This window comes from Ammospiza caudacuta, chromosome 15 (genome assembly GCF_027887145.1).
Source record: "Ammospiza caudacuta isolate bAmmCau1 chromosome 15, bAmmCau1.pri, whole genome shotgun sequence".
NCBI classification, from domain to species: domain Eukaryota; kingdom Metazoa; phylum Chordata; class Aves; order Passeriformes; family Passerellidae; genus Ammospiza; species Ammospiza caudacuta.
Window position 1 is genome coordinate 19,404,507 of NC_080607.1, and position 23,498 is coordinate 19,428,004.

Here is a 23,498-nt window from a genome sequence, read left to right on the forward strand (position 1 = left end):
GGCCGGGCCTCCGCACAGCCAATCGGCAGGGAGCGGGCTCCCAGAGGCCCCGCCCCTCACCGCGCTCCTGGCCAATAGACGCGCCGCCTTGCCGGGAGCACCGCCCCCTCCGCGATGACTACGAGTCCCAGCGTGCTCCGCGCGAGCTGCAGAGCGAGAAACTACAACTCCCGGCGTGCCCTGCGCGGGGCCGGGGTCGAGCCGTGCCTCTGCGTCTGCCGTCACTTCCGGCCCCGCCCCGCCCGTCTGGGCCCCGTCCGTTCCGGCTCCGCCCGTCCCGGTGCCCGCACGGAGAGCGGCCGCGCTCCGTCCATCGCGCTGCTGTTCTCCTCGCTTCTCTGCCTTCCGGGAAAAGAAACGCGAGGCGAGCGCGCGCAGCCGCTGCCGCGGCGGTCACCCAGCGCGGCTAGCGCAGGAGGGAGCGCCGATGTCACCAACGCACCCACTGATGAGCATTTAACCAAAACCTCACATTTCAAACCACGGGTGAGGAAGACCCACAAGTAATCCCAAGTAGTCCCGGTAAAGCTGCCGGAGCCCGCGGACAGACGCGGCCGAGCAGGCTCCAACCCCGGGGGCACAGCTGCACACAGCTGGCAGAGCACACCTGGGGGCACAGCTGCACACAGCTGGCAGAGCACACCTGGGGGCACAGCTGCACACAGCTGGCAGAGCACACCTGGGGGCACAGCTGCACACAGCTGGCAGAGCACACCTGGGGGCACAGCTGCACACAGCTGGCAGAGCGCACCTGCAGCACCCACAGCTGGCAGAGCACACCCGGGACTGGAGCTGTGCCTCCCAAAGGCCGGCCTGGCAGCCGGGTGCCCGCTGAGAGCACCGGCTCAGGCACCACCGGCTCACTCCAGAGCCGCGAGCAGGAGCCCGATGCCCGCAGGCCTCATCAGAGCCCTGAGGAGAACACCCGACTCAGACCGACCCCCACGGTCACGGCTTCAGCTTCAACAGAGCAGGAACCCCCCCTGCAGCCTGATCCCTGCTCCCGGGGAAGACACCTGCCCTCAGTGCTTGGCACTGACAGGACCTGTTCCAGAGCACCTGTGCCTGCTGCTGAGCAGCTCTGCTCTTCTCCCAAAGTTTTACATTTGCTCTGTACGATCCTACAATGCACCTAAACTATTATGTAAAGAAAAACCCTCACAGTCCCACTATTTCATATTCTATTCTAAGTGTAAAACATCTTTTTTTAAAACAACTATATTCTTCTGAATCAGTAAGACCACAGTGACAGGCATTTTAAACAAGTACTTCTTATTTATTCACAATTCAGATAAAGTTTAAGGAAAGACAAAAGAAATACAAAGGACAACATTAAAATGAAAAGGAATTTTAGTGACTGAAGTGAGTTTCTACAGCCAGAGCTCTCCACACATTTCCAAATATTATCCAAACACTGCAGATGCAGATTTCAAATCAATCCCATAACAAACCGCTATGACTATTCCCTTTGAAATTAAACTGGGAATGGAAGTTAGCCACCCTTATCTATGAGTACACAAACCATCAAATTCTTCACTTTCAGCTTAAAGCCACACCTATCTTTTACAAGATGGAATCTGCAATACAACTTCAAGCAGCTTTTTCACTTTGTCTGAGCTCTGCTATAAAAGTCAGTGTCGACGTTCTGCATAACAAACCAGCTTTTGATCTTGCTTGTGGAGCAGCTCAGCAGCTCAGAGCAGACTGACACTTGCAGCCTGGAGGTATCCTTGGAGATACTGCAATGCTTCTGCGTTCAGGCTGGTGCTCAGCATGGACAGAACCTGAGGCACAGGGGAGCAGAGGTGTCAGAGAACCCCCGGCTGCCCTCACCCGCAGAACACAGCCAGACACAGAACAGCAGTCACCCACGGGGAAAGCAGCAGGCAGTCTTTACTTACCAAAATCTCAGGGAAAACAAACATGCTGTGGGCTAAAAGAGTTAACTGTACACTCACCTTGTCTAGTTTTAAATGAGCTGCCTGAATTCGACAAGTGCATGCAACCAATCAAACTCAAAACACATGAGTTATAGACCATCAAGTGCGTAAATTTTCTTTTTAAAAATGGCACATTTAAGCTCATTGCAAAATTATGTGCTGTGAAAATAAAGCCTTTCTAAGGCTCCTAAGGAAAAACCTTACAAAAATTGGTTCTATTCCAATGAAGAATAGAACACAGGCATGATCTTGCATTCTAGTTATGACCTACTTAATTTTGCTGATTATCAGACATCAGCAAACAGACCCATTCTTACAAAGGCATTTCCTCTGTGCACAATGCAGCATCAGCATGCAATTGCATAAGTCACCTACCCTGCCTGGGCACGCTGTAGACAGTTTGTGGAGAGACTGTGCCAGATGGATTCTAGGATTGTTCACCATTTGACCTACAGGATCGTGTTCTTTCTTCCCAGCAAAGGCTAGCTGGGAGAATGCAGTCTGATAGCCTGGAGTATCTTCTATGTCAATGAAGTGTTCCTCATCAGGGATCGTGTCATCCTCAGGCAACTCAAAGAGGCCAATGAGGGCCTGCAGCAAAGGAATCCTGGGAGCAAAGAGAGGAGGGCAAAATTGGAGTGCTTAGAATATGTTAGGACAGGCTCAAGTTATTTGGAACCCCTTATAATTCAGCCTTTGCAGGTACTTGGTTGGCTACTGAAATTGTAAATGCCCAAGGTGCGCTGGACCAGAAGAACTGTGGGTCTGAATATTTTACAGGCATAATGTGGGTACTCCTATCAACAGCATGAGCAATGTATGTATTTATCAGCTCAAACTGTCATGAAACATACCTGAAAAGAGCAATGATTTTTCCAGATCACAACTTTCCTCTGAGCATATTAAAAACAAAGTTCTAGTTCAGGGATCTAGTCTGGGATCCAGTGATTGTCATCAAATTCAAACTACCAGGCATGCTGGACTGCTGCACTGGTTGACAATCAAACTTCCCTGCTGGCTTTCCCCAGAATTCCACTCTCAAGCTAAGATATTACAGTTTCTCTGCCAGGTTATGAATATGCTCAGGTCTCTTGACTAGAAGAGCTGTAAGTCAAAACTGGGCCCAGCTTTTCAGAAAGAATACAAGCTGGAGGAAAGCAGTGTATTTCCCTAAATGCAGGTCCAGCTAGCCAAATCTGCTATCTCCGTCACAAACATCTCAAACCAGTTCTGTCATCCTCTCTGAAAATACAGTTTCATTTGCTGAGAAACAGAAGCAGGATGAAAGGCCTAAAACAGCCTTGAGGGTCTGAGGAGATCACCAAGGAGTTTCCTACAGGGATGTATTTTGGTCTGAGCTCCCATTTTCAATAACTCAAACAGCCTCACCAGCACATCCTGAAGAAGTGTGGTACCTACCACAGTTTGGTGTACTCTGTGTCCATCATGGGAGGACATTCTGTTAATATTTTTGTAATGCCAACAGCACAGATTTTCTTTTCAACTTGTCCAGACACTTTCTGGATTTCAGGAATTATAATTTTCTCCAACACCATTCCAAACATCCTATGGTGGCATTGAGAGAAAAAAGTATTAGAAAGCCTCATCAGCCTTATTGTGACAGAAGAGAATCAGAAACAATATAAATCACTAGGGAATAGAAACAACCAGATAATTTGTTAAGATGCTGCCCTGTTGCAGTAGACATTTGTACATACAGACTTTTCACAAGTGATAACAACTAAAAACATCAATCTTTCCTTTTTATAACCTTTTTAGATTAGTAACTTCACTGAACTATCAGTGAGGAACTGTGGTCAGAAATTCAGAAAAAAAGACAACTTTCTAGACAAATAAATGAACCACATTAAGAGAAACATGTGGCCACTCAAATTAGTGATAAATGTAGTCTGATAGTCTAGCTAAACAGACAACTGTTTCTTACTTCAAAAGATAAAAATAACACAGCCGTATTAAATATAGCTCAAACAAACAAAACATACTAACTTTGGCTGTATGCTGTCAAATATTTCTTGCAGAGCTAATGCCCCATATCTTACACAATACAAGTTAATGAAGACAAGGAAACCTGTAACAGGAAAAAAGACAAAGTAAAACTTAACATGAAAACAAAAGAATAGTTTTAGAGTCAGCAGCAAAATACATTCCAGGTTTTTCAAGGGGATAGAAATGGCAGTCTTTATACAAGTTCTGTTTAAGTGAAGTATGTGAACTTGCTGCCTTGAAATTTGTGTAAAAGCTCAGCTTTTTACAGACCACAACACAAAAACAAGGTGGTACAACAAGACAAGAGTTATTCCTTTTTCCCCTCATAGCAGTTATAAAAAGGCGTTAGAAAACCCATTTGCAATTTTTTTTTCAGATCAGGAACCAAAGAAACTCTTCCAAAAACTTTACTTTTAGCAGAAAACTTCACACAATGCAGACTCTGAGGTGAGGTATGAGCCCCTTTGTACAGGGTGCAGTATATAAAAAGTACCACTTCAGCCTTATTTGTGGAAGACCATTATAACCAAATTTATCATTCTTGTTCCTATCAGATGGCATTAACCAGATTTTATAGGGCTAAGTAGTGGACACTGCATAATTTGGGTAGCAATAGTATCATGAAAATAATTTATTAACTATGACAATCTTCTTGTGACAGCATGAATAACTAGAATATGTATTGCAATTATCTGTCACAACTTTGCCAGTTTAACATAAAACCTTTTCAATAAATTTAGTCATACTAAAGCCAAAATTACACAAGCATGGAATATTTCACAGCACTAACACACAACTACAGGACATGTGGTCAGTATTGCTGTGCTGCATGAGAGGGAAAGTTTGCTGCTATTGGTTGGAGATTAAATGGAGACATTTTCAATAATGACACCATACACTAGGAAAGGAAGAGAAATACCCAAGTCTTGTTTGTTATTTTAATTCCATTCCCTCACTTTCATGAAGTAAGTATCACCTGCTATGGTGACTGCCCCATACACCCCTCCTGATGACAAGTGATGTGCACAAGTCGCAGGAGTCGGCGCTGTCCCTCCGTGCGCGTATCCGCGGGGCACAACAGGACCCCTGCTCTGCACAGCTGCACCTCTGAACTGCTGCTGGCACCAGAGCTTTCCACACTGCAAGGAACTTACTTTTGATAAACTTTGTTGTTTTGGAATTTTGAAGTCTTTGGAATAGCAGAATGAAGATCTGTTTCCTGTACTGGTCAACTGATTCACTGGAAATTTAAAAGGATAGTTATTCAATTCACACTGAGATTTTACTAATGTCACTTCACAGAAAACATATATAGAACTGTTCAAATATATCTGACTGAAAAATGTGATGTTTTCAGTTGTTAAAAATTAGCATTTGGCATGTTCATACACTTCATAATAAAAGTCTACAGAAATTAGCTTTAAATGTAATTTCAGCTCATACTCACGGAGGCATATGCTCAATGATACTGTTTAGAAGATAGAACCCTTGATGATCATTAGCTTTAGAGGCAATCAATTTCTGGAACACACCTAACAATCCAGGCTGCAAAAAAAGCAAATATAAAATCATTAGACCACAATTCTTCATATGTGACCCGACCAGAAAATTGACCATTACCATTTAAGGCATACACCAAGGCAAGAGCCTTCATAACCTAAGCCAGGATTCAGTTTATATGGTTCAGGCCAAGGAAAACACATTTTGGCTTCTTCTCACTCTTCTCAAGACTGTTCTGAACAGAACCTGAGAGTTCTCATTATGCACATGTTTAACATGAGGCAAACAAGACAGGAAAACTGTGGAAACTTACCTGCTTGCAAAAACTAAAAGCAGGAATTCTTTATCTCAGTTGACAAAAGCATAACAGCCTACAATTCACCTTATCCACATAACAGAAAACAACCCAAAAAGCTATGTTCAGAGTATTAGTCTGTCTTTGTAAGTAAGCACCAAACTCTGCACAAATGCAGCTGTTTGCTGGAGTTCCTCACAATCTGGAACCTCAGATCACCATGTCTCCAGGCCAAACTGTGACTGTGCCCCAGAACTCACGATTTTGTCGGCGGCAGCGCTGGCGATGGTGCTGGCACCCCGCTCCAGGTAAGCCTGCAGGAGCCTGACCAGAGGGGGAATGTTCCCTGTCCTTTCCCAGAGAACCGGCTGGAGCAGATGGGGAAACAATGCCATGTAAGATGATGGGATTTCATTTTTATGCATTTCTAGAAGTAGTGACATCACTTGAAACACATAGGGAATGAACTCTGGAAGAGAAATGATGACGTTTACGAAGTCAGACAACATGGTCACTGTCAGTTCCAAGAAACCACACATCTATGGATTGAACCCACAATTTTGATATTATTACTAAGAATTCAATAAATAAAACTCTGAAGAAACATACCTTCCCAAATGTAATTATTCCAAAAATTAACAAGCATTGCATCTATACACTTTCTATTTCCTCAACCTGTTAATGTTTCAGAACATAAAAACAAACTACTAGAAAAAAGGCAACAGAATTAAGAATATTAAGAGGCTTTGGAGTAACGATTGCTAGACATTTTAAGAATGCGATTTAAAATAAACGAATGCTGTTGACGTACCCTATGGAACAATCAAAACACTTTCAGACTGTGAAAATATTGTTTCTCCCCTTGAATTTCCTGTGCTACAAAAAGCCTGCCATAGGGTAAATCCTAGAAGCCAACCCCAGCGGAGAGAGCACAGGCACTCACTGACTGTCCTTACCTTGCACATCATTCTGCAGGATCTCCGTGAACACCAGGAACAAAGCCTCCTCAAAGCTCCCCACTGCCTCTGGGTTTGCCTTGCACGTTATCCTTATTGACAAGCAGATTGACTCAAACATATAATGGTTAAAGTGAGGTTTGCTGGGATTCTGAAAACAAGTTATAAACAGATAAATCAACCCAAACTTGCAGACAAGTCACTTATTTTGCTAAATATATATTTTTTTCAACTGAAGACTAAATAAAGTAGCATTTCAGAGTAAGGATACTTGTAATTTATGCATTAATATACATAAGTTGCTTCTGAAATTCATTCCATAAAGTAGAGGGTTTTTTTGTCGCAAGTGTTTTTCAGAAGCTCTATATAAACTACCAGTTAAAATACCACAGAACAAAAACCAGGAAAAGATTATTTTCCCATCTTTCAAGTGTCCAGTCAATTCTCCATTGAATACTCCTTATAAGCTGTTTAAGCTGAGTTTAAACTGTACAGAGTAGTTTTCTGGACAATCAATGAAGGTATTCTAAGATATTCCCTATTGTCAATGGTTAAGAATTTGACAAGTCTCAATACAAAACTAAGAGAATTTTACCCACCAAAAGCAGAAGGGTAATTTATTTAATTCAATCCCACATTTCAATGCCAATTATTATTAGCTTCAGAAGTTTCATGGGCAAAGAATACAGGAGTTGTGATAAAACCAATTATTGTACTGGTGGCCTCTGCACAAGCAAGCATTCATACTACAACAAACTAGCATTAAAAAAAAAGCTGGATGCTGCTTTTCATATGCTGCTTCTAAATTTCAGATGAGAGAAGGAAGAATGATCTGAGAATATGTTCTAAAAGGAAGTCAGTACCTCACTGGAATGCTGTTTCAAATTAGTTGCATCAGAAAATAATGAACTATTTAGAGTATTTTAACAGAACACCACCAACAGGACATAAGTCCTCAGCAAGACTGCTCTAAAAGGTAAAAGGTGACCCTTTTGCTCTGCTTCTTTACCTTACTGACAGCCAGCAGTTTCTGTGTGAGCTGGGTGATGACAGAAGGGATGTATGGAATTATGGACTCCTGCAGCAGAGAAAAACTCCTCATGATGGCTGCAAATAAATGGAAAATTTTAGCTTCTGAAGACAAAATACACTGCCACTCAACATATGCCTAAATCCTTTACCTTTTACTGTTAAAATAGGATCCCAAGAAATTAGGTACAGAACAAAGAGCACCTGCTGCAAGAACATTCAATCTATAACCTTGACAAAGCATGAAACAAACCCTCCTTATTCTCATTCTAGAGATGAGCATAGGAGATCAAGTAACTTTACAGAGGCCATCACTTGTCCTGGGCAAGTCTGAGATCTCGGCATCTCCTTAGCCATGATCAGATCTATCCTTTCACTAGCCATGACCACATGTCCCCTCCATGACCAGACTGCTCACATCTTCCCCTGACACTGTCCAGGGAGTTGTCCTGACTACAAGACTACCATTTGAGAAATAACTTAGTACCATTATGTTTATTGTTTCTCTCTGCTACCCTAAGTTTAGCTGAAGATGACTTGACACAGCCTGATAAGTAACTGCAGACTCTTCAACACATTTGCATAAAACAGGTTTTGCAAATAAAAATGTCAGGAACCTGTAACTGTAAGCCTTTACCTCAAGTTAACCAAGTTATTCTTATATTGCAGGACTCATTATGCATTTACCTTTCATAATGTATTCATTTTCAGATGAGCCAGGAAGCGTCAGAGCTTTGAAAAGGTTTGTTAACAGCACTTCTACAAACGGTGCCATTTCTGCAGCTGTAATGCTGTTAAATGAAACACAACTCCTTAATGATGAGAGTAACAAACTTCAAGCCTTATACAATACCATAGTATATGACTCAAAGGATGCCCTACAGGTATTTCTCATCCTTAATATCCAAAAATCTATTAGCAATGGATTTATTTCTGCTTGGAAACTTACAGGGTAGCATTATTTGTCCCTCTCATGGTAAACAGTCTTTCAAGAGCATGGGCTGCATAAGTATGGACCACAATACTTTCGGCTTGGAGATGATTGATTAAGAGGGGAATAGACACCAGCAGTTGTTCTTTTGGTACCTACAAAAGTATATCAACAAATCATAAGTATGTTAAAAAATACAGATGGTCCAACTCTAGAGCACAGCCAAGCTCATCAGTGACATGCAGAGCTTGGCAGAGCTCCTTCACACCCTGACAACCAGGAGGTACCTACTTCTGTCATGGCTCATACGCTGCCCCTGAACACCAGTGGTACACTGAATTAGCAGTAAGTGCAGACAACCTTAATGTATATTTCCCTTTCCATTTTACTTCGTCTTAATAGGTAATTAAAATATCAAGGTTTGAAAAAACCAATATCACATATATTTCATAAGAAATTAATAAAGGTAATCCAGAATGTAGAATAATATGCAACATATTTTCTCACCCTATCTCATGTTTCAGAATAGCTTAAGGACAAAACTGCTGTACTCTGTAACAACTACCACAATGATACAAGCAATCAAGGGTTTGGACTAACACTCACTTGGAAACATCTGAGTGTGTCACAGAATTAAGCAGCTAAGATATTCAGTGTTCCCATAGCATATGGACAGCATATAGACTACATGTTAATTGGATATTTATAACAATATCATTTACTTTCTAAACTAAAAATTCAGCATGAAGTGTTGTATATGACTATCAAACACCTGTTGAGTTAGCATATGGCCAAGTGCGATAAATTAGGCTTGGCAAGAATAAAGTAACAACCTACAATATATTTTTCCATAAGAGTGAAAGAAAAACTTACTTGGTTTCTAAAAATCATGATATATTTGATACCATCTGCTTTTAGCACAGGGAATTCATTCACTGAAATAGAAAAATATGCAAACTTCGTTGATACTCCTCATACAAATGTGATTACTGAACATGTACTATATATACAAGTGACACTTGACACTACATAATAATTTTCCCCTGTAGAAAATAATACAATGTTTTTCTACATTTCTTAGTTCCTGCACTTTCATATGGGCACTGTTAGAATATCAGTTTTAGGTACAAATCACATCCCAGTACCATTAAAAGTACAGTCCAGCTCAAATGAATTTCATCTTCTGGTTTCAATTTCAGCAGCCTTCAATTACACATTTAGAGACAACCCACTATGCTTCAGCTGTAGGAAGATAATTGTTAAAGTGTAAAATAAACCACATGGTTTAAATCTAGACATCCACAACCTCATCAATAGGGCCTCAGTATTTTAACTTCTCAGGGTTTTGTAGAGCATAGAAGTTTACCATAAGGTCTCAAATACAGAAATCAAATTACTTTGATTCAACAAGTTTAAGCATGTAGCTGATACCAACCATGTGTATACATGCCCTGATCTTGCGGAGAGCAGGTGGTAAGGTGGCAATCCACCTTGCTGTAAGAGCTCCTTCACTGCTGGCCAAACAAAAATTAATTACTCTGTGCCAGGTGTTAAGAGACCATGTCAGAGATTCTGCTGATAAAGGAGTGCTTGAGACTTCACAAACAATGGCCACTGTCAAGGTTATGATACATCACAAAAATACCCTACCAAAATTAACATTAACTTACCAGTAGCAGACTTTAAGTCAGGTTGAATGTGATTCACAAAGAATTCTGTCAGATTAACAAGTTCATTGGCCTGTGTTATGCCATGCTGGAAGAAGTAAAAAACAACTCTTATTTTTATATGCTGACATATAAGCTGCTAGTTTTCTTACTAATTTAAAAAAATACTATTAGTTTTCTCTTACAAAAAATACAATCTCTTTTTAAACCAGGATTTTTAGATGGAGATTTTTCAATGAAGTGTTCTAAATTAGTCCATATTTGCCATTAAATAGCATAGAAAAAGACACAAACTTTGTCGTTTCCCAAATGCTACTGGACTGGTTCCCATTACACATCACTAACAACTGCTGGGCAGCAGTATAATATGGCTTCAGCAAAATTTGCTGAGAACCTTCAGCAAAATTGCATGAAATGATGTACACATTTTACTATGTTTGCCTCAAATCTGTCTTGTAAAGACCCTGAGATTTGAACTGTAACAGCATTTAAAATATCTAGCAGTACATCTAAACTTGTTCCATAGGACATTCGATATAATGCTTCTGTTTCCAAATACAGGTTAGCCCAGCCGTGCTTTTTCAGTGTCTCCACTCTATCAGCGAGTTATGACATCCATTTCCAGCCATCATTAGCATCCACATGTCATTCACAAATCCCACATTCAAGTAGCAGGAAATATTGGGGAATATCAAGAACTCCAAGAGTCGGTTAAGTTCCTTTTGATCTGCTTAACAGGTCTGATCATCTTCTGTAAAGCTCTATTTGCCTTCCATGGCTTCCAGAGTGCCTAAGGACCGCTCAGAGGCTCCAGAGCTGAGGCAGTTTTGTTTCTTTGTCTGGCTGGATCCCACATGTCAGCCACAGGGCCACACTGTGCCCCATCTACCTGAAGGTCAGATGGCACCAGCTGTGATAGGATCATTTAAAGGGCAGCTTTTCATCTCATCAATATGAACTACTGCATACACAGTTACTCCCTTTCTGAAGCAGCTGAAACAAACAGCAGGCCTCATCTGCACTGTAATATCTGAATGCAGCCATGTTGCAAAGAATAAAATGTACAAGTACCTTCTGTGTCTGAGCTTTGGATGCCAAAGATGTTACGAGGTAAATGGCTGCATCTTTGTGCTTCCAGTTAACAGATGGATTCTTTGCATACTCTTGCAGCATAGAATTAACATATCCAGAAAAAATCCCTGTTACAGGTCCTTCAAAAAATTTGCACAAGCCTCTGACCAGATCACAAGCTGCTCTGCGCCTGGTGTCAATATCTGCATGAGAACCAAAGATTCTTAGGATACAAGAAAGCAGACAGCTTTTCATATTAATAAACAAAATAATCAAAACAGTAACAGCTTCTCAAGTGACAGCCACATCCCATGTTAATTACTGCAACCCTCCACACTGCTGTGTAAGAACACCAGTAAGCCTTTTATTTACTGTCACAACTGGACTACTTGCACACCAAGGAGAAGGGACACCTGCCCCTGAGCAGTGGCAGCAGGCATGCAGGGGGCCGGTACTGCCTGGACATCATGCACCCAAAGGTACTGGCTCTGGCTGGGAGGGAGCTCATTTTTGCCCTAGTGGCCCATTTGGTGCTGTGTTTGTACCAATGACTGAAGCTGCTGCTAACACCCAGGGTTTGCCTGCTGCTGAAGAGCACTGTCACAGTGTCAGGGCTTCTTCTTCCTCCTGCTTTGCTTTCCCAGCAAGTAGTTTGGGGCAGGCAAGGAGCTGGGAGGGGACAACCTGGGCAGCTAATCCAAACTGACCAGCAGAACATTCCAAGCTGTATGACATGTTCAACAATAAAAACCAAGGGGGGCAGCTCTGGGGGAAGTAGCCATTGCTCAGGGACAGGCTGGGCAAAAGTCTGCCTGTAGGCAATGGTGAGTCACTAACTTCTCTCCCCTTTCACTTGAACTGTCTTTATCCATGAGTCTTCTCAATTTCACCCCTCCTTCTCTCGCCCCCATCAGACTGCAACAGGCTGGAGCACAAGCCAGCTATTGGCCCATCACACCTGATAGTACATTTTCATAAAAACTTCACAAATACCTAAAATGCAGCCAATCCTGGATAAGAATGATGTTTTCTTGAAAAAAGTTCAAAAATGTTTCCTCCAATTTTCTCCTGCACTGCAAGAATACTGTAATCTCTTCAATCAATCAATCACAAAATGCCATCAGTTCCAAAGCGTCTGTCAGAGAACTGCTGGTGGCGCAGCCCTGTCACAGAGCCAGGTGTGGCTCACTCGGGCTCTGGCCTGGCTGCAGAGCACAGCCTCCCCCAGCACTCCAGCAGCTGCGCTGGCACAGCCGTGTCTCAGGGCAGGCACTGCTCTGAACATGTGCCACGTCCCAGCCTGGCTCCTGGCCAGCTGGCCCAAGCAGTTTGTGTGCAACCCCAGGCAGAATTTCAGCCACAACATCAAGAGTCTCTCCCTGTTACTTAAAACTCCACACATAGGAACTAAATACACAACTGGCTACTACTCAGCATTGACTTATAGGCTGTCCTTGCTGAAATGAGAATGTGGGCAGTGCAGAAGACATACCAATCCAATCAAGGAAAAAGCCCTATAAAAACATTGTTTAAACCAGAAAGACGCTGTGACAAACTTATCGTGACAGTAGGCTTGATTATAGACTGGATAAAATCCAGCTGGGGGTGGTGTGTGGAAACCTTCTCAATTTCAAAATGAAGTTATAAAAGCTTCAGTAAATTGCTTCAGCTCTTTAGAGCTATATTTAAAGACCAAGTATTCTTAGTATAAATCTGTGGATTACCAGATCCTTCCAAATCCCTTCTTATATACTCTTCAGAATTATCTTCAAATGCTTCTTCATCAGCCGCTGAAAATACAAAATACATGGAAGTTGAAGTAGTGAAGTCTCTGGTTTTTATAGCAAAATGGTGTGTCATTATCAACTTGCTATTTTTTCCAAGGACCTTTCTATAACATTAATATTAATTAACGAGAAGTATCCTGCCAGATTAGTCTGTTTAGCTTCTGTCCCACAAATTAGTCTTTCATACTCATGGGCTGATGTATTGATTCTAAGAAAAACCTCAACACATATTCCACACCAGGTGTATTTGAAGAGGCTTTTAGAGTCATAGACTTAAGAGAGAGAAGCTTCTTATCACTGCAATATATTTTCACTGCATTTTAAATATAGGATCAGTATGATCATTAAAACCTGGAGAACTAAACATTTGGTAGGCCTGATATTCCTGCATACTTGCCTATTTAGGCTCCTTGAATTACTCAGATACTCACTTTAATTGCAGAAATTTATTGGTGCCACATGACCTAGACTTTCTCCACTGGGATTTCAACATGAAAAGTTAGGTATACTCATACAACTCTACAAAGCCCACAGGACAGCAATCTGCTGCAGAAACTTGGGTTTGTATCTAGCACTAAGATACACAAGAGGGAATCCTCAATTCTTAGTCCTGTAAAGCAACACGTCATGATAATTAGTTAGATTCTTGTTATGTTTTTCAAAATTTAAGTCTCAAAAAGTTACCTCTAAATTCCATATTGGGAACAATAACTTTTTCACAGATGCTTGTCAATGTATTCTGGTCTTCAAACAGATGCTTGTAATGTGGTCTCTCACAAACTGAGGCCAGAAACTGGATCGCGTTACTGACCAGCTACAGCACCACAAACAGAAGGCAAAACTTTAGCATGACTGAATAATTTATGATAAAACTTGACAAGATCAGATTTTAGCAACTCACCAAGTCATACTTCACTTCCTGGCCGGTTGTGACTAACAGATTCCAGATTGCTGTTACAAAACGTGGCAGGTAGGGTTGGAATTCTTCATCATATTTTTGAGCATATAAAGCAGCATTATCACAAATTTGTGATTTCAAGAGCTCCAGCAATCCAGCTTCCTCTTCATCCTCACATAAAACAAAACTAAGGACTTAAATATCCAAACCTCAATATTACTCTAACATTAAAAATATCAATGTATTTACATTAAATATTTGCATCACTGTTTTACCATGTCCTAAACAGGTGAAAGAAATCCCTCTCACTGTCCCTAGAACTACTGTATTTTGCTGATCGTATCCAAACTGCTTTTCAAGTTAGAAATCATACCTACATTTCATATCAGGTACTGTGTACTTGAAAACAGACACAATGATTCGCACAAAATTAATTTACAAATGTAATACAAAAAAGACAACACAAGGCAATGAAAAATACACTTAGAAGCCACTACATCATGATTATTTAATTGGAGTAGCTGTAGAAGTTCCTTCCCTCTCCCCAGATCACAGACGTTTGTGGAGCCACAATGCGAACTGGGAAATTGAACTGGAATTAAAAAAAACAACTCAACCAAACCCCAGCCCAGTTCTGTCTGCCCCTCTTCCCTCCACCCCCACTTTTCAGCTTTACTGCCTGTCCCAGTTCAGCTGCACCAGTGCTTGTGCTGGGAGCAGCCCACAGACACAAGACAAAAGAGCAGCAAAGCTTATTTTAGCAAAGGGTAACTAGAGCACAACATACACTTAATATGTGTGCCTCCCTATGTGTTGTCAAGAAATTCATAGAGTTGTTTTGGCTCCATCAAGTGGCAAACTATTGTGCTGTGATGATGTGATGATGGAAGACAACACCACTTAAAATGCAGAAAACACGCACAAAAACAACTGGAGCTTTGCTGACCTGGTATCAGCTTTCACCAGTGAAATTACTGATTCTTTAATTAGACCAAGATAACAAATACTGAAATACTGAAGAGATGCCCTGCCCTCTATGTTCAATTGTTTCAAGTCCTTTAAGACACCCTGTTTTCTAGAACCAGCTGCCAGATACAGAAAACCTGAGCCCTGTGATGCTAATGGTCAGGTCACTACAGCAGCTGTTCTTGGAAGAATCAACTCAGTGATGAGTATTGGTAATTTGATTTCTGTGCACAGTTGGGTATACCTGTAACTGTCATACAGCTTGAAGAACTGAACCTCAAATTCCTTAGACAGCAGAGCAACTTCTCCTAAATCCCATTTTCTTGCAGTCATTCCACTCCTTTGTTTGCCCCACAAAAAAACACTGTGCTGTTCAGAATTAGACATGAGTTGTCAATCCACCTTCTCCCCTACAGATGCAAAACAGGTGGTTTATGCAGTACTTACATCAGTCTGCAAGAGTTTATTATCTAAAGTCAAAAGGCTATGAAAGTTTGTCATCCATGTTTCCATGTTATCTTCAAAAAACTCAGGAAGATCCTGTGAAAGAAAAGCATATATCTACATTTTAATTTCCAGCTGCACTGCTTAGATAACATACCTACACTGGAAGTATTGCATTCACCTTATAATCTACTGAGAGACAGTAACCTGTGGAAAACAATCTTCAAATTGAAACAGTGCCCCTCCCTCCTCCTAAACAAAAACTGTTCTGGCAGAGCCCCAGAATGCAACTAGTTCCAAATAAACTAGTTGCTTAGACTCTAAACAGCTCACATTTTTATAATGAATGAGTCCTATCACCTCTCACTTTCAGAACAAGAGAGCGCAAGTCTTTTTTAACTCCAGCTGATTCTTCTGCCCCCTATGGAAGAGCAGCCCAAGGAATCCAAGCACAATCACACTTCACGGACTTGCGTTCATGTTGAGATACTAAATAAATGTCACCTCAGCAAGGGAGCTTTACCATTTCCCATAGAGCACACTTAATAATGTCCAAAATGTAGATCTGATTTCAAACCCAGACAACCCACAGTGCTCCCAGAATTATTGCTCCTACAGTGCCACAGAGCTACATGTAGTGGACTCCCACCTACATGACCAGCTCCTGTCAGTAGAAACACATTTATAAAAGGGGGCACAGTGAATAGAAACTCAGGCACTGGACTCCTGCCTTTCCCAGCTCCTACTCAGAGGCCCCATACAACACCTCGTTGAAGCAGTGCCAGTCAGACTCTCTTGAACTTTTGCTTGCAAAGGCTCAAGCTAACGTCTTAAATAACCCTTCCCTACTGTGCTTTTACTTCAGCAGATGCACTGGTGATTTTTCTTTTTGCCATAAAGCATGGCCTTAAAGGCTGCCTCAAATAATTTCTATAGTACCAGCTTCCTCAGAACAAAGCAAAACTATCCCAAGAACAAGGAGATTCACCTGAAAATTTAAACTGTAGAACAGCTTCGCAATTAGAATTAGAGAAGAAAAGAGAATCTTCAGGGCACTGGCATCATTTGCATGCGTGCTGCAAAGTTCAATAGTTGCCTAGAAAAAGACGCAAGATTGTCAAGTACAAAACCCACACCAACAAAAAATATTGAAAAATGTCATGGAACTTTTTTTTTTAACCAGAAAATATGGTTATTTTTCATCCTCTTATCAGTCTTGTTAGGTCTCACTTCATGCCTTGAATGTGAACCCCTTTAAGAGTTTTGAACAACAATTCCTGAGTTTTAATAATACCGGTATCCACAGCAAGCAATTCAGAACATGAAACTTGTTTTAGAAATGACTCAACGAGAAATACCTTAAAGAGATTTGTCAAGGGTAGAGCAAAGGCATCAAGAACAAGCTTGATCTCTGTCCATAATTCATTTGACCTAAATTCATGGCGGTACCTGACAAGTAAGAGAGAAACACATGAAAAACAGAATAGTCTTTACATGTATTACCAAATTAATTCACACAGAATTTTGTTTTGTGCTGAACCATGGAAAAAATACTGTAAAGTAAACAAGAACTAAGCAACATGATTCAAAACCCTGCCAGGTGCACAATTTGATAACTACTTGAAAGATGTATGCAGAAGTCACAGCTATAGACTTCTGTAAATGTCCGAAATGAAGTCTAACAGTAAAACATGCCAGCCGAACAGAACTTTTACCATCCATACACAAACTCCCTTATTTGCAGTACCTTTTAAATAGAGAGTGGGCGGTGCGCAGAACCCCATTGATGACATGGAAATCTCCGCTCTGGAAGCGATTCACCATTTCTGTCAGCAGGTCTGGCCACTTCTGAGGGAAGTCTTCCCGCCCAATAATACTGATGGCATCACTTAACTGCAATGGAAACGGAGCTTCGCTGACAGAACAGCACACAGCACTTGTGCCAGATGCTGCCAACATCCCAGAAAAACCTGGTTATTCTTGTCCAATTCAAAAATCACTGGATTAAATTATCTACTACTTTCCACACAAATACAAAAATCTCACCTTAAGCTTATACAATCTTATCTTCTAGAACTGCTGTTTAACTTCCTAATAGTAGAACTTAGCTATAAGATTACACAATAATCATATTAAAGAAATGTTAAAGTAGGTAGAAATACCTGTAACAATATCCTCAAAGTTATTTGGATAAGGTTGAGCTCACTGGTAAGGGAACTGAGCTCTGCCAATAAACATAGCCTGTAGACATGCTTGAAATATTCCCGAAGTTTCATGGATACAACCAGGAATGACGTATTACCTGCTTTTGAATTTGTTCTGGGCTGCTAAGCATCAAGGGCACTATGTTGGCTTTAATGGCTATTCTGTCCGATTCACATATTTTGTTTGGTTCATCCTCAACCTAAAATGAAAACAATAACTTATGGGCATATCGGCATTCTCCAGGCAATAAGAGAAGATCAGCATTTCAGAGACCAACTGTTTATACTGATTTATGTAACTATTACCATGCTGAAGAACCTAAGAAGCAGACCTGTTAGAGACACTGCCTTCAATGAATCTGGAACAGCAGTATCTGAAAAAAGCTGAAAGAAATAATATCCTTCTGTAAAACTTTGAAGAATTTTTTTTCTCTTCCCTAAGGGTAACTTTTCGGGTCAGCAATTGAGCAGCAGTGAGGGTGGGTGCACATGGCAATAAAATCCCCACATTTAACCACGTCTCCTCTTCCACCACACCACACAGCATCTCTGCCAACCCCACAAACTGATTTTGTGTGAGCTGTCTCGAGCCATCCTTTCTAGAGACTGTACATGAAGGTGCAAGTTACACAATCAAAACCCTAACATTGACTTTAGGTTATCTAACCAGTTCAAAACACCAATCAGCTCCAAGTCCAGTCAGTCAGCAGTGTCAAGTAGTAGAAAATCACAAAGCTGCTACTAAAAAAATAAAATAATGAGGTGGCTTGTCCCAGCCTAGTGACAGCAGTAACAGTCACATTACCTGTGATGACAGCAGTGAAGTTCAGAGACCTAGAAATCATCCAGCAATTAAAAGAGAAAAGCACCTCCAGGGAGACACTCAATCTTGAGATATCTTAAGCCTAATGGTACCACCAACGTTCTCACATCCATTTTACCATCTTTCCACACACTTAAATCAAAAGTTAGTAATTTCAAAAGTTCAAGGTATGCTTATCTATACCATCAGTCACAAAGGTGGCTCCCCCAGGCTCAGTATTGGGGCCACTACTGATTAATATCTTTACTGATGATCTGGATGAGAGGATCAAGGGCTCCCTCAGTAGGTTCACAGATGACACTGAGTTGGGTGGGATGTGGATCTGCTTATTGTACCTTAAAAGGATAATTAGTTCTTAGCATACTTCCTCACTAGAATACCTACAATTCTCCAGTTCCTTTTAATATAATTCTTGAACGTTACAGATGCACAAACTTTGATGACATTTTCCTGTGATTTCTCCAGCAGCGTTAAGAGTAACAGCGGATAGTTCTGGCTTCCTTCCACAGATTCAAGGAACTTTTCCGCTGTAAGGGAATACACTGCGGTTAGCAAAAGCTCAGCTGCTTTCTCTAATGGGAATCCTACGATTCCTCAAGTGTCTGTTTAAAACACCCAACACAAACACTTCCCAGAGCTTCACAGGAACATGTCTGACAAAATTTATCACAGCTTCTTTGCTCCCCAGCTCCTCAGCGCTCCTGATGTCAACAACAGCTCTGGATCCCCAGCAGGATGAGGAAATACTGCCTCCTCACCCTTGGAAAAGCCACAACCCAAGAGAAGTAAATCCTCACTTGTTGGGAACAGCAGCGCTGTTTTAAATAACAACAGTGCAAAAGAAAAAAAAAAAAAAAAAGAGCAAGAATACAGAAAAACAAAATCACAAAAAGTAGATAAAATTATTTCTATTTATATCTACCCTTCATTAGTTTTTTCTGGGGTTTCATTTTAAAAGGATACTGAGAAGTTCTGTAAAGAGGTTATTGCATAAATATCCACTACAGTTTGCTGCACAGAGACAGGAGAGACAAAAAGAAACAGAACTTTTTTGTTCTCAATCATGAGAATCACTTACCAGGACGCCTTATGGCAGGATCTGGATCTAGTGTTTTCTTCAGATATTCAGTTAAAGTTTGTAAATTGGCATCACTGAGCTCCATTTTGGCAGAACCTAAAACCCACAAGTAGCTTTGTTACAACCAGAGATCAGAAAATCTATCCTAAAGCTACCCATCTAAAACCAGATCCCACAGTAGCAAGAGCAGCTCTTTGGGACAACAGCTCACAAGCACAGTCCCAACCAGGGTGCACCAGGCACAGCAAACATCCCAGCTCTCAAGCTACAGGTAGCTGCTGGTGTCTGGTTTATGGACCCCGAAGTCCAGAAAAGGCTTACGCATCCCGCAGACACGAACAGGTACAGCCAAAAGATGATCTCCTGCCCTTTCAACACAACACGAACTTGGCTCTGCTTTTGCTCTGCTGCCAGCCCCAGAAACTGCTCCTGACTGAAATAGCTGAACAGTCCTGCCCTACATAATTGTAAACAAAACAATTCAAAGTGTGTTGAAGAGTCAAAGCTTTTTCAAAAAATCAAAACCTCCTTATAAACGAAAAATCTCAAAAGAAAATACTTTTTTTAAAAAAAGAGACAAAAGACTGTTCAAAGCCAGTTAGTTTATCCTTCCTGTAAAATTAGTTCAGACTAGGGTAGGGGCTAATTTGAATGCAATACTTTTTACAGAATAACTCTGCAATAAGTCCATATTGCTCCTCTCTCGTAATTTTCCCACACATATTCTTATATTTACTTCACAGCCTGCACTGGAATAATTAAAATTACAGCAATACAATGACAGTAAGATGTGCTTTAATGGAGATGCTCCTCTGGACATCATCAGCAATCCTGCCCGTCCTTCCCACCACCACCAGCACAGTTCACTCCCTACAAAGGCTATGAGGAAACAAATGTTTCCATTTTTCCTCTGGAGTTTCTATTTAGTACAATTGATGAAAATTTACCTGTCCCGCTTTGGAGTTGTTTTATGCTGATCACCAGTACAAAACACAGTATAAGCATGTATAAGCATGCTTGCAAAGGCAGTGAGTTTTAATGATGCAATTTTTATGTCAGTTATGGCATCTATATAATTTTAAAAGACAGTAGCAGCTTCCTCTTAGATTAATGTTAATAAGCAAATCAGATCCTAACATATTTTGCAAGAAGTAAAAAATCTATCCGAACAGTCCTCTTCCACGTTTCCCTGTGCTTTTGGGATTTACCTATCCATAGTCTTGTTCACCAATTCACACCCACCAACATATTTTGACCTGTTACCTACACATGCTTATTTCCTTCTCTTCATCTAGCACCTCATGTTTGTTTTTCAGTACGAAAAACACTGGTGATACTTTAGCTGGAGTGATATGATGCTTGGGTTGTACCATGTGTCTGGAGAAAAGGCCTCAGAAAACTCATAAAGTGTGCTTAATACATCACCAACTTCAGTCAAATTAACGCAGCTCACTTACAAAAGAAACCCAGACCCAGCAGAACGTGGCCGTACCGCTGGGGCTCGGCCCGGGAAGAGCTTCACCCAACCGCACCCCTCAGGCACACTGCCCGGACACCTCCCAGCGCCGAACGATGTTCAGGAGCCAGATCCGATAGGAAAAGCCATCCTGGCAGCGCTCTGAGGGTCCCGGGGCATTTCCCGCTTCCCCAAAGCGCGGGCCTGGGACAGCAGCGCCAGGGCCGGCGGCAGCGGCACCGGCCCCGCGCTCCCGCCCGCCAACCGCGGGGCCGGGCCGTGCCGGAGCAGCCGCGACTCCGCGGCGGGGACCGGCCCCGCGCCCTCCCGCGGCCCGCCGGGCCGTTCACCCGCGGAAGGGTCGGGGCGACTCCGTCCGTCCCGGCGCCGGACCGCGCCTGCTCCGCTCCGGCAGCCTCCTGCGGCGGCCCCTGCAGAGAGCGCCGGGCCGGGCCGGGCCGCGCCGGGCGGAGCGGGGCCGTTGAGGGCGGCGGCGGCGGGGCCGAGGGCAAGCGAGACCCCCGGCGGCCCCAGACCCCTCAGACTAACTCGGTCCCCCTCCCCCGCCGCAGCCCGGACTGGCAGCTGCCGCAGCCAATGAGGGGCGCGGGCTGTGCAGGCCCAGTGGCCTCGGACCAATCGTGGGCCGCGAGAGGCGGGCGGAAGGGCCCAGCATGGTGCGCTGCGCCTGTGGCCGCGCCGCGGGCCCAGAGCCGAGCGCAACGCGGAGTTGGCACGCGGGCGGCCGCGGTGCCGCCAGGGCACGGGGCCGCCCCAGCCCTATCGCCCTGCGGGGCAGCGCGTCCCGGCCTTACCCGGCGGCTCCCCCCCGGCGGCAGCGGCGGCGGCTCCGAGCGCTCCGGCTGCGCTTCACATTCAAACCGCCGGGCGAGGGCGCGGCGGCGGCTCCGTGACCGCATCGCGCGGGGCGGTGACATCGCGCTGCGGTCCGGCCAATCAGCACCCGCGTCGGCCCCGGGCGCGCCGCTGGCAGCCAATCCGCACCGCGCTCAATAGGCGGCGGCCAATGGCTGGGTCCTTCCCACAAGGCCCCGCGGCGCCTCTCGTAGCGCGGCGGCCGAGCCCCGCCCCGAGCCCCCGGACGGGGGCGAGCGGGGCCGGGGGCAGCAGGGCCCAGCTGGAGCCCCGGGACCGAAGCGAGCGGGGCCGGGGGCCGCAGGGCCCAGCTGGAGCCCCGGGAGCGGGGCCCGGTCCGAGCGCCTGCACTGTCAAGGGAACGGGCCTGGCCTCCCGGCGGAACAGCCACGAGGACGGAGTGTGCGGTATAAAACACGAACCGGAACCCCCCAAACCCGCAGAGAAGCCCGAGTGGCGCCGCAGCCTCTGAGCCGCTTAAGGAAGCACCTGAACAAAAAAGGAACACTTCGTAAAACTTTATTGATTTATCACTTGATTAAAGCATGGAATATTATAACTATTGTACATTGTATTTTCATGTAGAAAACTTTACATAGTTTTTCATATTATATAATTTTGGTATTCTCCCAGAACTCTATACATCCATTGGCAAGGAATAGTCTTTAAATTATTGATAGTAAATGCACTTAATACAGAGATATTAAAACTCAGGCATTTTAAATATGTGAAAACATACGTTTTAAACAAAGGTGCTGAACAAACTGAAGTCACAGATTAAAGCGAGATGCACTTTTGACAGAGTTACTATTTTTAATTTTTTTCCTGAATATTAAGACTGAGCTAAATAAAACCTGAGGGGGTTTTGGTTTTAGTAGTGGACATTGGTTTAGATTGTTCTGTTCACATTTAGAATGTAATGTACCAGACATGGATAACAAACTGCTGTAAAAACCAACCTTTTCCTGGACGGTAAGACACAACAGAAGCAACATGAAGGGAGTTTTTAATCACCACAAAAGGGAGGGTTTAGGGTTTTCCTCATTAGCATCCTCTCCTCCTCCCTTCCCTTGGGAGGCCTGAAATGACTCATAACAAAGCAATGGAGTCTGGAGGATTTCTGCCCTAACAGGTGGGTGAGCTGCACGTCCCTCTGTTGCACAGCCCGTCCAAGGGGTGACTGCTCTGCCTGCCTCTGCTGCACAGTCCTGCTCTCCGCAGAGCCAGCGTGAGGGCTGAGCTGCGCTGGCACGCAGGAACCGGCTGGCACCACTGCAGGGGCTGAGCTGCGCTGGCACGCAGGAACCGGCTGGCACCACTGCAGGGGCTGAGCTGCGCTGGCACGCAGGAACCGGCTGGCACCACTGCAGGGGCTGAGCTGGGCTGGGATGGAGGTGGGCTTGGCCCTTCCTGACTCTCTGAGGAAAACCCACGAGTGCTGTGGAGGAAGCTGAGCACCCCCTGATTATTTGATTATTGCTGTGCTGGGGACAGGGCCTGCAGGAACAGGACAGGGTTGGGCTCTGACAATGCAATGGCATCCCAGGCCCCTTTCTCCTTCATGCTCTGC

General features: G+C 43.4%; 1 protein-coding gene across 1 annotated transcript; it reads right to left on the bottom strand.

Moving 5' to 3' along the window:
- Positions 1-1,255: 1,255 nt before the first annotated feature.
- On the bottom strand, positions 1,256-21,974 carry CSE1L (chromosome segregation 1 like). The gene is made up of 25 exons (XM_058814483.1): positions 21,868-21,974; positions 19,597-19,692; positions 18,903-19,045; positions 17,794-17,895; positions 17,239-17,384; positions 16,850-16,940; positions 16,480-16,587; positions 15,495-15,587; positions 14,085-14,252; positions 13,868-13,997; positions 13,121-13,186; positions 11,397-11,599; positions 10,329-10,413; positions 9,532-9,593; positions 8,677-8,813; positions 8,415-8,518; positions 7,708-7,805; positions 6,699-6,849; positions 6,003-6,211; positions 5,395-5,492; positions 5,102-5,187; positions 3,948-4,029; positions 3,360-3,506; positions 2,316-2,547; positions 1,256-1,784 (listed from the first exon to the last, which is right to left on the bottom strand). Exons 2-25 carry the CDS (start codon positions 19,679-19,681, stop codon positions 1,695-1,697), a joined length of 2,916 nt encoding a protein of 971 aa, XP_058670466.1. The 5' UTR covers positions 19,682-19,692; positions 21,868-21,974; the 3' UTR covers positions 1,256-1,694.
- Between the last annotated feature and the right edge of the window lie 1,524 nt (positions 21,975-23,498).